This window comes from Erythrolamprus reginae, chromosome 1, assembly GCF_031021105.1.
Source record: "Erythrolamprus reginae isolate rEryReg1 chromosome 1, rEryReg1.hap1, whole genome shotgun sequence".
NCBI lineage: Eukaryota > Metazoa > Chordata > Lepidosauria > Squamata > Dipsadidae > Erythrolamprus > Erythrolamprus reginae.
In genome coordinates, this window is record NC_091950.1 from 58,352,355 (window position 1) to 58,367,792 (window position 15,438).

At 36.1% G+C, this 15,438-nt stretch overlaps 1 protein-coding gene across 1 annotated transcript in view; it reads left to right on the forward strand.

The window, feature by feature from the left end:
- Positions 1-15,438, forward strand: part of PPP4R3A (protein phosphatase 4 regulatory subunit 3A) — a 42,692-nt gene that overhangs the window by 12,551 nt on the left and 14,703 nt on the right. Inside the window, exons 4-7 of the mRNA XM_070753626.1 lie at positions 4,654-5,271; positions 13,314-13,391; positions 13,477-13,593; positions 13,995-14,111. Of these exons, the coding sequence (XP_070609727.1) occupies positions 4,654-5,271; positions 13,314-13,391; positions 13,477-13,593; positions 13,995-14,111 (930 nt within the window). The remainder of the gene's footprint in view (positions 1-4,653; positions 5,272-13,313; positions 13,392-13,476; positions 13,594-13,994; positions 14,112-15,438) is intronic.

The following is a 15,438-nucleotide window of genomic DNA, read 5'->3' on the forward strand; positions in this document are numbered from 1 at the left end:
GTTTGTTTGTTTATTTATTTCATATTTCTGTGCCGCCCAGTCCCGAAGGGACTGCCGCTCAGACACTATACTTTTCTGCCCACCCCAAAAAAAAATTAGAGGGAACACTGCTGTGGAGTCCTGCTGAGGTGGGATGGGGGTGAGAGAGGCAGAGGATGCTGCAGCATCCCTGGGAGCAATCATAATTGTATATGCGGATTTAAATAGTAAGGATGTTGGAGATATTAGCAAGGCCCCTCAGGCAGAGAATGAGGGGATATTCAAAGGGGAAGTTGTTGTAAATGTCACCAAACCATCAAGTGCAGTTAGTAGAAATATAAAGAGGACACATTTTCTTGTGGGTGATTCGACTGTTAGAGGTGTTGATTTGGGACAGAGTAAGGACGTGGTGAAGGTGCTGAGGTGTCTCCCAGGGGCCACTGCCAGCAGGGACAGGAGGAGGATTACAAACATTGTCAAGGCTGTGAGTAAAGGTAATAACATTGATGTGGTGGTGCATCTTGGCACAAATGATTTGTCCCAGAGAAATGTCAATGTAGTAAAAAGAGATTTTCAATGTCTAAGTGTGGAGCTGGGTAAAATAGCAGATTCAGTGACTTTCTCAGAGGTGTTACCGGTTTGTGGCCAAGAGGATAAAACAACGTGTATCATAGAGTTTAATGTGTGGTTAAAGCAGTGGTGTAAAGCTGAAGGTTTTGGCTATGTAAGTCATGATGTCAGTAGGTGGTCTAATAGGGAGTTGTTTAAGAGGGATGGTTTGCATCCATCATACAGAGGTACCCAGGTACTCAGTGAGGAATTCAGAACTTTTTTGGACAGGCATTTAAACTAGGTAAAGGGGACAGAGATGTAACTGATGTGGGTGATTTCTGTCCCCGACCAATGAGGATAAAGCAGTTTTTGGAAGCTTATGAAAAGGGAGCTGCAAATAAAATAGATGTAGTTGTTGATGATAAGGGGCAAACTAATAATGAAAATAATGTTCTTCGTGTAATGTGCACGAATGCTCGAAGCTTGAGCAACAAGCTCTGTGAATTAATGGCCATAATATCTAGAGATAATTTGGACCTGGTTGCCATAACTGAGACATGGTTTAAGGATTCTAATGAATGGGAAATATCCATACCAGGATATACACTGTATAGGAAGGATAGAATAGAGAGAAGGGGAGGTGGAGTAGCCATTTATGTTAAAGAAACTCTAAAAACAACACTAATTCAAAATACATGTCAAGATCTAGAGACCCTCTGGATTTGCATGCAAAATAAAGACGGTTCTGTCATTAGAATTGGGGTGATCTATAGGCCTCCAGGGCAATCTGAGGAATATGACAACAAGATGGTGGATGAAATTACCCAAATGGCAGTAAAGGGAGATATTGTGGTTATGGGTGATTTCAACATGCCTGATGTTGACTGGAATATCCCCAGTGCCCTTACATGCAAAAGTAAGAATATAGTAGAGGCCTTTACAGGAGCAGCTCTGGCACAGCTGGTTAAGACACCAACTAGAGGGGAGAATATTCTAGATTTAGTTTTTACAAATGGGAATTGGGTTTCAGATGTCAAGGTGGGAGAAAATTTAGGTTGCAGTGACCATCTATGTTTGTGGTTTGATGTAAAAACTCATTGTGAGCAATCCTATAATGCAACCAAAGTATTGGATTTCAGAAAAACAAATTTTAATGCAATGGGGGAATATTTAGATAATGAATTAAAGGGGAGGGATAAAATGGCAGGAGCGAGCACCCAGTGGACTGTATTTAAAAAGGCCATCTTAAAAGCCACTGGACTGTATGTAAGACAAATAACTAAAGGTAAAAGGAAGAAGAAACCGCTATGGTTTAGCAATGATGTAAGGACTATAGTCAATGAAAAAAAGGCTGCCTATAGGAGGTATAAAGAGTCTGGAAGTATAGCTGATAGGGAGGTGTATAAAATGAGACAGAAGGAGGCGAAACAGATAATATATGCTGCTAAAGCCTCAAAAGAGGAAGAAATTGCCAAATCTCTAAAGAAGGGAGATAAAACCTTCTTCAGATATATTAGTGATAAGAAGAAGAAAAACTGCGGCATCACGAAGCTTAGTACCGGGAAAAATACATGCATTAATGGGAATAAGGAGATCGCTGACCATTTCAATAGCTACTTCTGTTCAGTTTTCTCAAAAGACACCTTACAAAATAATACTATAGAGGGATATAGCATTGCTTCCAACTGTACGGATTCAGCTCCAGTGATCTTAGAAGCCGATGTCTTAGAAGAACTTGAACGATTAAAGATAAATAAGGCAATGGGTCCAGATGGCATCCACCCCAGAGTTCTTAAAGAACTCAGATCTGTCATTGCTACCCCCCTGACTGATTTGTTTAACCAATCCTTGTTAACAGGAGATGTTCCTGAGGATTGGAGAATGGCAAGTGTTGTGCCTATCCAGAAGAAGGGCAGTAGAGAAGAAGCTGGTAACTACAGGCCAGTTAGCTTGACATCAGTTGTCGTTAAAATGATGGAGACTCTACTGAAAAAGAGGATAAATCAGCACGTAAAAAACAATAACTTATTGGACCCAAATCAGCATGGCTTTACTGAAGGCAAATCATGTCAGACTAATCTCATTGATTTCTTTGACTATGTCACAAAGGTGTTGGATGAAGGTGGTGCCGTGGATATTGCCTACCTGGACTTCAGCAAAGCCTTTGATACGGTTCCACATAAAGAGCTGATAGATAAATTAGTGAAGATTGGACTTAATCCCTGGATAGTTCAATGGATTTGCAGCTGGCTGAAGCATAGACACCAGAGGGTTGTTGTGAATGGCGAGTATTCTGAGCAGAGTCAGGTTACAAGCGGTGTGCCACAAGGGTCTGTTCTGGGTCCTATTCTTTTTAATATGTTTGTGAGTGACATAGGGGAAGGTCTGGTAGGGAAGGTTTGCCTATTTGCCGATGACTCTAAAGTGTGCAATAGGGTTGATATTCCTGGAGGCGTCGGCAATATGGTAAATGATTTAGCTTTACTAGATAAATGGTCAAAGCAATGGAAACTGCAGTTTAATGTTTCCAAATGTAAAATAATGCACTTGGGGAAAAGGAATCCTCAATCTGACTATTGTATTGGCAGTTCTGTGTTAGCAAATACTTCAAAAGAAAAGGATTTAGGCGTAGTGATTTCTGACAGTCTCAAAATGGGTGAACAGTGCAGTCAGGCAGTAGGGAAAGCAAGTAGGATGCTTGGCTGCATAGCTAGAGGTATAACAAGCAGGAAGAGGGAGATTATGATCCCGCTATATAGAATGCTGGTGAGACCACATTTGGAATACTGTGTTCAGTTCTGGAGACCTCACCTACAAAAAGATATTGACAAAATTGAACGGGTCCAAAGATGGGCTACAAGAATGGTGGAAGGTCTTAAGTATAAAACGTATCAGGAAAGACTTAATGAACTCAATCTGTATAGTCTGGAGGACAGAAGGAAAAGGGGGGACATGATCGAAACATTTAAATATATTAAAGGGTTAAATAAGGTCCAGGAGGGAAGTGTTTTTAATAGGAAAGTGAACACAAGAACAAGGGGACACAATCTGAGGTTAGTTGGGGGAAAGATCAAAAGCAACATGAGAAAATATTATTTTACTGAAAGAGTAGTAGATCCTTGGAACAAACTTCCAGCAGACGTGGTAGATAAATCCACAGTAACTGAATTTAAACATGCCTGGGATAAACATATATCCATCCTAAGATAAAATACAGAAAATAGTATAAGGGCAGACTAGATGGACCATGGGGTCTTTTTCTGCCGTCAGACTTCTATGTTTCTATGTTTCTATATAATAGTGGTGTGTCTGAAATTATTTTGAATATTCTTTAACTCAGGCTTCCTAACTTCCGAACCGCAGTCCACTAGTGGGCTGCAGCCTCTTTGGAACTGGGCCACACATATAGGGTGAGCTGTCTTGCGCACATCTCCATTTGCATGAGTGGCAGGCGCACACATTCACATGGGCAGCTCAATTTGTGCAAGGGGCAAGTGGCTCATAGCAAGAGAGGTTGTACACCTTTGCCCACTTGCCTACCACTTGCGAGGGACAATCCCCTTTCCCCCCACCCCATCGGGCCAGGAAAGGTTGGGAACCACGGCCTTAAATGACCTTTCATATTTTGTGGAATATCTGTATAGATCAGGAAAGTAGAAAACATCAATTTATAATAGAAGTCTCTGTCACCATCTGAAAACTAAAAATTATTAATATGCAATCTTGATTTAGGACAATTTAAAGCAATTTACAACAGTTCAATGAATATATTGAACTAGAAATATTGTAAGTCAAAATAAAAAAAGGTGTTCAGGTAAGACCAATGCCCCTCTTAAGCATTTTGTTATCTTTAATTTTTAATATATATATATTCATTGGAAATACTAGCTACAACATCATAGCCCTTTATGTAATTGAACTCCTTTATTCATGACTGTTCTATGGTGCTTGGTAGTGTATTTAATTTTTAATATGCTGTATTTTGCATTTATTGATGCTGATCTATAATTCTCAATTCTATTAAAAATAACATTTTATTGTAATACTGTATATGACATCTCTGTATGCTTGTAGACATTTAGCAACATATTGTGTACTTTATAGTTTTCTTTCCCTTAACAGGTTCAGGGTAAAGACCCTTCAGTGGACATTACTCAGGATCTGGTGGATGAATCTGAAGAGGAACGTTTTGATGATATGTCATCTCCCGGTCTAGAGTTACCATCCTGTGAATTAAACCGATTAGAAGAGATTGCAGAACTTGTGGCATCTTCACTGCCTTCCCCATTGCGGCGTGAAAAACTTGCTTTAGCACTTGAAAATGAGGGCTACATAAAAAAACTTTTAGAAATTTTTCATGTGTGTGAGGACTTGGAAAATACTGAAGGACTACATCATTTGTATGAAATTATAAAGGGAATCTTCCTCTTGAATAGAACTGCACTTTTTGAAGTCATGTTTTCTGAAGAATGTATAATGGATGTAATTGGATGTCTAGAATATGATCCTTCTTTATCACAGTCACGGAAACACAGGGAATTTCTGACAAAAACTGCAAAATTTAAAGAAGTTATTCCAATATCTGATCCAGAGCTGAAACAAAAAATACACCAGACGTACAGAGTACAGTATATTCAAGATATGGTTCTACCTACACCTTCAGTATTTGAGGAAAACATGTTGTCTACTCTTCATTCATTCATATTTTTTAATAAAGTAGAAATAGTTGGTATGTTACAGGTAAGTCTGGATATTTTTTTAAATTGAGTTTTTTTTTCATTTACAGGTGGTCCTTACACCAGCCCTACTGTTAAAACTAATATTGTATTTAATGCTGCCAACACATTCTTCACAACAAAGTGCCATAAGTATTATGAATAGGGTGGAGAAAATAGTTTTGAATTTGAACAGTTGTATATGTTTTGTTATTTTGTTTTGAACGTAAAATCACTTTTTAACAGGGCAGTTTTACGTTTTGATAATTTTGGAAGAATTTTGTCCTTGAAACTTTTAGCTTTTAATTTGAACCACCTCCCAAATCCACCAACACCAGGCTTTGAAATTCAGAACAGTTTGAATTTGAAATATTTTTGCTTTTCTATAAAACATCAAAGGTTGCTGACAGTTGCAAGGCTTAAAATGCTAAATAGAAATATTTTATTTCCTTATACAAATAGAGAATGTTTAATATATAATGTAATACATATAATATATTTTGGGCCTTTCTAAGTAAAAAATGCAGAACACGGATATTTTTACACCTGCCATAGCAAAAACTGAAAGCATCTTCTATGCATGAGCACTGTTGTTCAGTTGCACTCACTTTTCTGAAGGATGTGGTTTTTTTATCAAGGATTTATCAATGATATGGTTCTTTGAGCAGCTGTTTTAGAGATGTGCTTTGACAACATGCTTTCCATTTGTATTAATCATTAGTAGAATCTTCCAAATTAATACACCTGTTGAAAAAATGCATGGATTTTGCTCTCTTTAAAGAAAGATTTTTGTGCAAATATTAAAGATTCCAACATGCTCTTTCCAAATAAGATTTGGGGAGGGGAGTGGTATATTTAAGCTTTAGAGATGGTCTAGGACAGACCTGGGCAAGGGGCGGGCTGCATCCGCCCCACCCGCTGTCTGTGGCCGGCATGGGCAAAAAACCCTGTGCAGTGGAGCCGGTGCCATTTCTCACCGCCCAACAGCTGTTCTGCCTCGGCAAACTTCTGCACCCTGCCATGTGCCGGGGTGGGGGGGAGCTAAGCACTCTGTCGCGAGCTTTAAAGAGAAAGGTGGAGGGAGCGCGAGGCAAGACTTCTGGTTTGGGCAGTGCCACAGGAGTGTGTGTGTGTGTGTGTGTGTGTATCTATGGGGGGAAAAGGGGCGGTCGCTCCTGTTGCTCGGTGATGGTGCTGCCCAAACCGGAGCTCTTGCCTTGGCCTCCTTCAGCTTTTATTTTTAAAGCTCGCGCTCAGCCTCCCCCCCCGAGACACATGGCCCCCCCGAAGAAAACTGCTCTTTGCCTGTCACCGCAGCTGCACCCCCCCACCCAAAATTAAGGTGAGAGAAATGAGAACAAAAAGGGAAGAGAAACAAATGAAAGAGAAAAGGAGGGGGAGAGGGAGAAATACACATAAATGAGAGAGACCTAGTGGGAAAGAATGAGAAACAATGAAAAGAGAGAGAGAGAAAGAAAGGAGCGAAAGAGAAGTGGAAAGGAAGGAAGGAAAGGAGAAATGGAGGGAACAAGGAAGGAAGGAGGAATAATGAAATGAATGGAGAGACAGACATTTTTCTATAAACCAATAAAACCTTGTATAGCCAATCAGATGTTAACAAAAGAAAATTAAAAACAAAACATAAACATATAGGAATTTAAGACTTCTTCTCCCCCTCTAAATAGCACATTTAACTAACCCCAAATTTAAAAATTATTTCAACCCATCTAACATTTAGCCAATTAATACTTATCTACATTTCTTACTTAATTATTAATATTAAATTTCAGTCAATTTGAAAAAAGGAAAAAAAATCTAAATATTCTCTATTTTCAATCAATTAAAAATCATTAACATCATTAATCTCCCAAACAATTCTAAATTCAATTCCATTTATGCATTAATCCAAATCAGTATCGCCTTCTACATATCTTATCATCAATACTTCTAATTTTATTAAAACAGATAAGCAATTCCTAAATTCATATATCTAAATATAAAAAATAATTAAAGTCTGGCCCTCTTAAGCCACCCCAATTTCTCATGCGGCCCCATGGCAAAATTAATTGTCCACCCCTGATCTAGGACAACTCGCTATGGCCATGTCACCATGGCCAGCTTGCCATGGGGCGATTCACTGGGACAAATCAGTGCTGAATTAATCATTTCATTTAGTTTTAATATTGGTGATCACATTATCTTCAAACTTACTGTACCTCTTCTATTTCTAGACTGATTTAATGTTGTTATTATTATTATTGACCATGTTTCTGTTGGTTCTGTAATGTTCAATTCTGAACATTAAGTATTTGTTGAATTGTCTTATGGTGAGTTGTCCCTGGCAAGTTGACCATGGTGAATTGTCTCATTCCATTCAAGGTTTTTAAAAAATTGTTAATCAGGAATGGAAATGATAAATAATCAGTAGATTCATATAGCTGAAGTATAGTATAATACTCTGCTTAGTGCAAGATCCATTAAATTATCACTAGACATAGTCAACCAGCCTCTGTTTGAAGAACAATTGACAACTTTGTGTGGCAGTCTCTTCTACAGTCAGACAGTGCATAAAGGAAATCCCATCAGATTGAAATGTTTCCTTGTAGTTTTAATCCATTGGTTCTTATCCTTTTCTCTGAATTGGACAATAGAGAATAAGCTTCTGGTGGCGCAGTGATACTGCAGGCATTTTCTGCTGACTGCTGGGTGCCTAAAATTTGGCAGTTCAAATCACTGGCACAAGATTAATTCAGCCTTCTATCCTTTTAAGGGCGATAAAATGAGGCCCCAGATTGTTGGGGGCAATATACTGACACTAAACTGCTTAGAGAGAGCTGTAGAGCACTGTGAAATGGTATAGCTATTGCTATTCTGTATAGCAGTTCTGATTTAGATATTTTTAGAGTTCTGGATGGAAAGTGCTAGCACTTTCTTGGTTCTACTTGATCTGTAGATAGATGTGATCAGTCTGATCCCCTTAGAGCACACTTGACCTAGACCAGTGATGGCGAACCTACGGCATGGGTGCCACAGGTGGTACCAGGACATGCAAGGTGTTGCCCTATGTCAGCTCCAGCACATGTGTGCGCTGGTCAGCTGATTTTTGGGCTTCTTTTCATCTGTTTTCATTCTCTCCTGGCTTCAGGAAAGCCTCCTGAACCCTGGGGATGGCGAAAAACGGCCCAACAGGCCTACCAGAAGTCCAAAGGCTTCAGTGAGGCCTGTGCGCATGCGTGAGGGGCACTGCGGAGGATTGTGTGCATTTATTTATTTATTTATTTATTTATTTATTTATTACTTAGATTTGTATGCCGCCCCTCTCCGAAGACTCGGGTGCATGCATGGAGGAGGGCATTGCATTATGGGTGTGGGCACGCACATGCACACCCTTTTGGTACCCAAGGTGATTTAGACTTTAGATATCACATTGCTAGCATTTGTCCCTGGTTGTTCTGTTACAGAAGCTAAATTGGGAGACTTCTGATTTCTTCTTATTCATCCAATGACAGTTTAATATTATAAATCTGTTGACATTACAGCTCGGCTTTTCTTTTACACCAAAGAATACCATTATGGGCCTTTTGGATTTGTTTGTTGGTGTCTAAGAGGCGGTAGCAGTAGGCAGGAATGCTTTTTATTGCCTCCTTGTTATATTCCAATCAGGGACTATCTTGAGTGATTGAATCCAAGCTATTTCAGAATGCAATGTGTTTTATCAGAGCAGAGTGCAAATACAGTGCGCTTTTATCAAGAGCAGCCTCTGAAGCTTTCAGTTGATAGAAAGTGGCACTTCCCAAATGCTGATGTGGCCCAGAAAATGTGAATCACTTCTAGTTAAACTTGCCAAGTTTGTTTTCATAACAATGTATCTGGAATCATGTTCTATCATAACCTAACATTCAAAGGAAGTACAGTATTGACTAAACCGCATTAGAACAGATAAAGGTATCAGTCACTGCCAGTAGCAACAATATATGTACTTCAGAACATAATATTTCTTCCTTCAAAAATATCATTTCTACTATGCATTACCACTATTCATTAAAATACTGTAGAGCGGACCATCTTTGATCATCTACTTAGCTTGCAGTACTTTTAGGACCATCCTTTTCAAATGGAATTGACCTGAAATGCAACTTTCAGAGCTGCTGAGAATTTTTTGTTTTGGGGAGGTGAGAAGCAGATCTTAAAACCAGATATCAACCACAATGGTTTTATGAATACTTGTTGAGATAAGTTGTATTGAAGAACTAATAGATAAAAATATATGAAGCTCAGGGTTGAACTATAAGTTCTTGGTATGGTTGATTGCTTGCAGATATTTCATAGAAACAGAAATATAGAAGATTGACGGCAGAAAAAGACCTCATGGTCCATCTAGTCTGCCCTTATACTATTTCCTGTATTTTATCTTAGGATGGATATATGTTTATAGAAACATAGAAGACTGATGGCAGAAAAAGACCTCATGGTCCATCTAGTCTGCCCTTATACTATTTCCTGTATTTTATCTTACAATGGATATATGTTTATCGCAGGCGTGTTTAAATTCAGTTACTGTGGATTTACCAACCACGTCTGCTGGAGGTTTGTTCCAAGGATCTACTACTTTTTCAGTAAAATAATATTTTCTCATGTTGCTTTTGATGTTTCCCCCAACTAACCTCAGATTGTGTCCCCTTGTTCTTGTGTTCACTTTCCTATTAAAAACACTTCCCTCCTGAACCTTATTTAACCCTTTAACATATTTAAATTTCAATCATGTCCCCCCTTTTCCTTCTGTCCTCCAGACTATACAGATTGAGTTCATTAAGTCTTTCCTGATAAGTTTTATGCTTAAGACCTTCCACTATTCTTGTAGCCCGTCTTTGGACCCGTTCAATTTTGTCAATATCTTTTTGTAGGTGAGGTCTCCAGTGTAGGTAAGGCCTTCATTACTTGACTAGGTAACATCATCAATTCTAGGTATGTTATCAGAGAATTTGATAACAGGTTTAAAGGACATGGGCTCTCTTGGTTTGGTTTAAGATATTTGTTACTCAGGATATTATTTTATTCCAAGATCATATTTATATTTACATTGTTAATCACTAGAAAATCTTTGTGATTATAGCATTATAAAAGTTTGATAAATCAGAATTATCTACTATAAGGTTTTACATGAAGATAATATGAATTTGACTTGTACCATATGGTAGAAAAGTGTCGTTGCTTTTTATAGCATTTTGTTATTTTGAGATGACTATAAGGCTTTATTAAATCATAGTAGATTTTATTTCAAGGTATTTACTTTTTGGTTTTTAAAGTAGTTTTATAAAAGGTAAATGCTCTTAAATTATTTAAACATGTCATAATTTATTTTAAAAAATGTTTGAAAAGAATATTGGCAAAGGAAGGCTAAGTATCTTCACATACAATACTAAATATTTGATTCTTAAAAACCAATTTATTTACCTTCTTTAATCTTGGATAAGATTAGAGGCTTTTAATAGATTTGAAATAGAAAATATTAATATGCTACAAATATTTCTAGACAGTCAAAATAAAGATTTGAACAAGTAATAGCTCTGTAATGTATAGGAATAAATATGGAATAATAATGTATTACAGTAGACCAGTGGTCTCCAACCTTGACCACTTTAAGACTTGTGGACTTCAACTCTCAGGTTGAGGAATTCTAGGAGTTGAAGTCCACAAGTCTTAAAGTGGCCAAGATTTGGAGACTTATCTAATAGACAACACAATTAACATTTTAAATAGTAAGGTAATAAGGTGAATACATATGTTGGTACCTGCCAGATAGGAATTGTTCTGATTAAAGCTCAGTTTTAATTAAGCTGCTGCTGAGATGATCAATTAAGTACATTCTTATTATTTAACACCCTCTTTAGTATATACTAATTTCTCCTCAAAGATAAGGTATATGTCTATTTTATAAGTATGACTTATGAAGCATTTTATTTTGTTTTTTTTCTGATTAATGTTCATACTGTAAAATAATTGGATGATGATATTTAATGCTAAAGTAGAAGCAAAGCTGAGAAATTTTTAGGTGGTAAACCAGTTTCATTTCCAGTTTAAATATGACTGGAAGATATTTTTTCATAAGTTTAGAGAAGAATCATCCTTACTAAGCAACTTTTACATTGTATTAAAAAGCCTGTTTATATTGTTTATGGAATAAAAACTAATCCAAATAATGGTTTAATAAAATTAATTTCAATTAATGAAATGTATTTCTGAATTGTTTTTCATAGATGTATTTTTTTCAAAGGGGAGGATGTTCACCTGAGTTATCTATCTATTTTTTATGTTTGCATTGTTTATAATCTAAAAAAAAATTGTTCCTCAGTTTTATCAATGCCGATTGTACAGGTAGCCCTCAACTTACAACAGTTCATTTATGTGCAAAGTTACAGTGCATTGAAAAAAGGGACTTTACTGTTTTTCACACAATCAATGCAGCATTCCTGCAGTCATGTGATAAAAATTCAGACGCTTGGCAACTGACTCATATTTATGACGGTTGCTGTGTCCCAGAATCATGTGGTCACCTTTTGCAACCTTCTGACAAGAAAAATCAACGGGGAAGCTAGATTCACTCAACAACCATGTAACTAACTTAACCAGAGTGATTTTGTTAACAACTACCACAAAAACAGTCATAAAGTGGGGTAAAACTCAATAACTCTCTCACTTAGCAACTGAAATTTTGGGCTCAATTGTCATAAGTTGAGGACTACCTATATTTTTAAGGATTTCTGTGGTAGGCATTCCTATTTATGAACAACAGTGAACATTCAGAATAATTTTTCTTGAGCCTGTATATTGTCTTTGTTTCATTACCTAATCTATGCTCCACATTCTATATTCCTTGTATTTCTGTCATTGTGTAGAAGGATTTCTGTTGTGTATCTACCATGTCCAGACACTGGTCATCTGTAGAATATATTTTGGTTTACTCCTTGTGATATCTGACAAAAAAAGAAAGAATTATAATATTTTGAAAAAATGTATTTACATTTTAAACATCAATTTTAGTTATTTAAAATCATCATTTTTATTTACCTGGCTTATGATACTATGGTATCAAAAAACTAAAGGCACTTTTTTTACAGTATTAATAGAAATTTCACACCTTTAGATGCAATAAGAATGTATTTGGAATAATATACATATAAAGGAATGATATGTGTAATTATTAAAAAAAATAAACCACCTGCAAAGAATAAAAGGATCACATTCTCAAATACGATGAAACAGAAGCGAAGACCATTGTCTTCCTTCCTTATAGCAATAAACCATATTCATATATAAAGTTCTAATTTTGTTTATTTGTTTGTTTATTATGGATTGGCTTTTGATGGTCCATGTTACCTTACGAAATAGTAATAAGTTTTAATTTAATATTCAGAAAATGTTATTCCTACTCCTTAAAATTGGACCATTTTTAGTTTCAGGAATGGGAGATAGTGGTTAAAATATGCCTTAACTATTCAAATACCATTATCTTTGGATATTTTTAAATAGGTATTTTGGTTAAAGTGAAAATTAAATAGCATTATGTTTGCTAAGAATATTTAAGACATCCTCTGAGCACAGAAAAATAATAGAAATAACTTGAAGAGCAATTTTTAGCATGACATAATTTAAATTAATGTCTCTGCAAAAACATTGGTGCTATTATATAATGGCTTATGTCTTGAAAGACAATTGATACTGGTCACTTCTTAAACATTTTCAATGATTGAATGTTAAATCTTAGTACTTCAGTTCCTTAGATTCTGATGCTCAGTGATATCTTGATTTAGAAACTGCGTATGTGCCATGAATATTATAGACAGTATGTTTTACTTCTAAAATTAGTGGAAAATTATTATTAGAGCAAAATGAAATTTATTTTTTACAGTATTTTTAAATTGAACACATATCACTGATATATATACTATATTTGTCCTTTCAAGTTGTCCCTGGTGCTTTGTTTCCTCAAAGGGAATAATGGAAGATATTTAGTTTTGATTTATATTTGTGAACATAATTTGTGTTATTTCTGTTTTATTTTCATAGGAAGATGAAAAATTCTTAACAGACCTATTTGCACAACTTACAGATGAAGCTACAGATGAAGAGAAAAGACAGGAATTGGTAGGAATGTTTTTATAAATGATTAAAAAGATAGTTGCTGTATTCTTTTTATTGATAAACATGATTCTTTTTCTCTCTGTTTCAGGTAAATTTCCTTAAAGAGTTTTGTGCATTTTCTCAAACATTACAACCTCAAAACCGTGATGCTTTTTTCAAAACGTTGTCAAATATGGGCATACTTCCAGCACTAGAAGTCATTCTAGTAAGTTTCCAAACTAGGTATCTTAATTTGTGTATCTTTTTTCAGCCTTCTATAATACTAAACAATTTAATTTTGGGGTAGAACTACAGTGTATATGTGATTTATATTCTGTCTTATCATGAGTCAACCAAGAAATAAAAGAGAACAGAGCAAAAATACAGGCAAACAGAAAAAAAGAGAAAAAGCCTTAAAAACTCAAATTTTTATACAAGGAACACATTTTGTTCAGTCTTATACAAAACCATAGAAACAAACTTGAACTGCAATATTGTCAGAATGGAGAGTATTTTCAGACTTAGGCAGTACATAGAAAATGAAATTATAAATAAGCGAATTAAAACAATGAAAAATAATTTTTAGGTCATGCCTTTCCATCACAATCTGTTTTTGTTTGTTTCCAGGGCATGGATGATGCCCAAGTACGTAGTGCGGCTACTGATATATTCTCATATTTAGTTGAATATAACCCATCTATGGTACGGGAATTTGTCATGCAAGAAGCTCAGCAGAATGATGATGTAAGTAGCTGATCTTTGGTGATACGTCCATTAATAAGGAATATGAATAAAATTTATTTCAGAATAGTTAATTGAGTTACTGTTTTTATATAACTTTACAAGTGGCTGAGAGTTATATAAATTTGTGACTCTCAGTTTTGCATAATACACTAACTTCTTGAGATGTTTTGGATTACAAATTAATTCAATGAAACTAGAGAAAAAATCATTTAAATAATCTGTCACTGACTTCCTGCCATATGAGTTTACAGTTTAGGATTTAATTTGGGAGATATACAATAGTCTCCTGAATTTATTTTCTTAGCACACATTTCTTTGCTTTTTCCCAGGTCTACAACTGTGGTTCAGTATTACTTATTTATCAACACTAATTATTATTACAAATGAGATTTCCTTATATAACTAGTATTTGCAAATCAATTCCTTTAAATTATTATTTGAGAATTCTACTTATTCTAATTAATGCTAATTAATTAATTCTAACTAATGCTAATCATATTGTAATCTTATGAGCAAGAATTGATCCTGGAATTAGAGTTGTAAGTTATGCCAGTCATTAAGTGAGCAATCCTGTGACTGACCCAATTTTATAACAGTTTTGCAGTGGTCATTAAACTAGTCAGCTTAATTTTAAGTGACTCACGATCATTAAGCAAACCCACTGTCCATAATTGGTTAGTTTTTGCTGGAAGCCAGAAGTAAATACTTGTTTCCTGTAAAAAATGTTGTAAACTATGGGGCAGTGCACATGACATAAATGTGGGGCAATTGTCAAATTCCCAAAATGTTATCACAGAACCTTGTGGGAGGGACAACTATCAGAATTTTGAATCCAGGTCATAAATACCTTATTTACATCTGTTGGAATTTAATAGATTAACAGAGTTGAAAGGGACCTTATATCTAGTCCAACCTCCCTCCCCGCTCAAGCAGGAGACCTTACATCATTTCTGACAAATGTCAGTCCAGTCTCTTCTTGAAAGCTTCCAATGATGAAGCTCCCACAACTTCTGAAGGCAAGCTGTTCCACATTGTTCCCACTGTCAGAAAATTTCTCCTTATTTCCAGGTTGACTCTCTCCTTGTTCAGTTTCCATCCATTATTCCTTGTCTGGCCTTCAGAAGCCTTGGAAAATAGCTTGACCACCTCCTCTGTGGCGGCCACTCAAATATTGTAGCACTGCTATCATGTTTCCCCTGGTCCTTCTCTTCAGTAGACTAGCCATGCCCAGTTCCTGTAACCATTCTTTATATGTTTTAGTTTCCAGTCCCCTAATCATCCTGGTTGCTGTCTGCTGCACTCTTTGTAGAGTCTCAACATCTTTTTT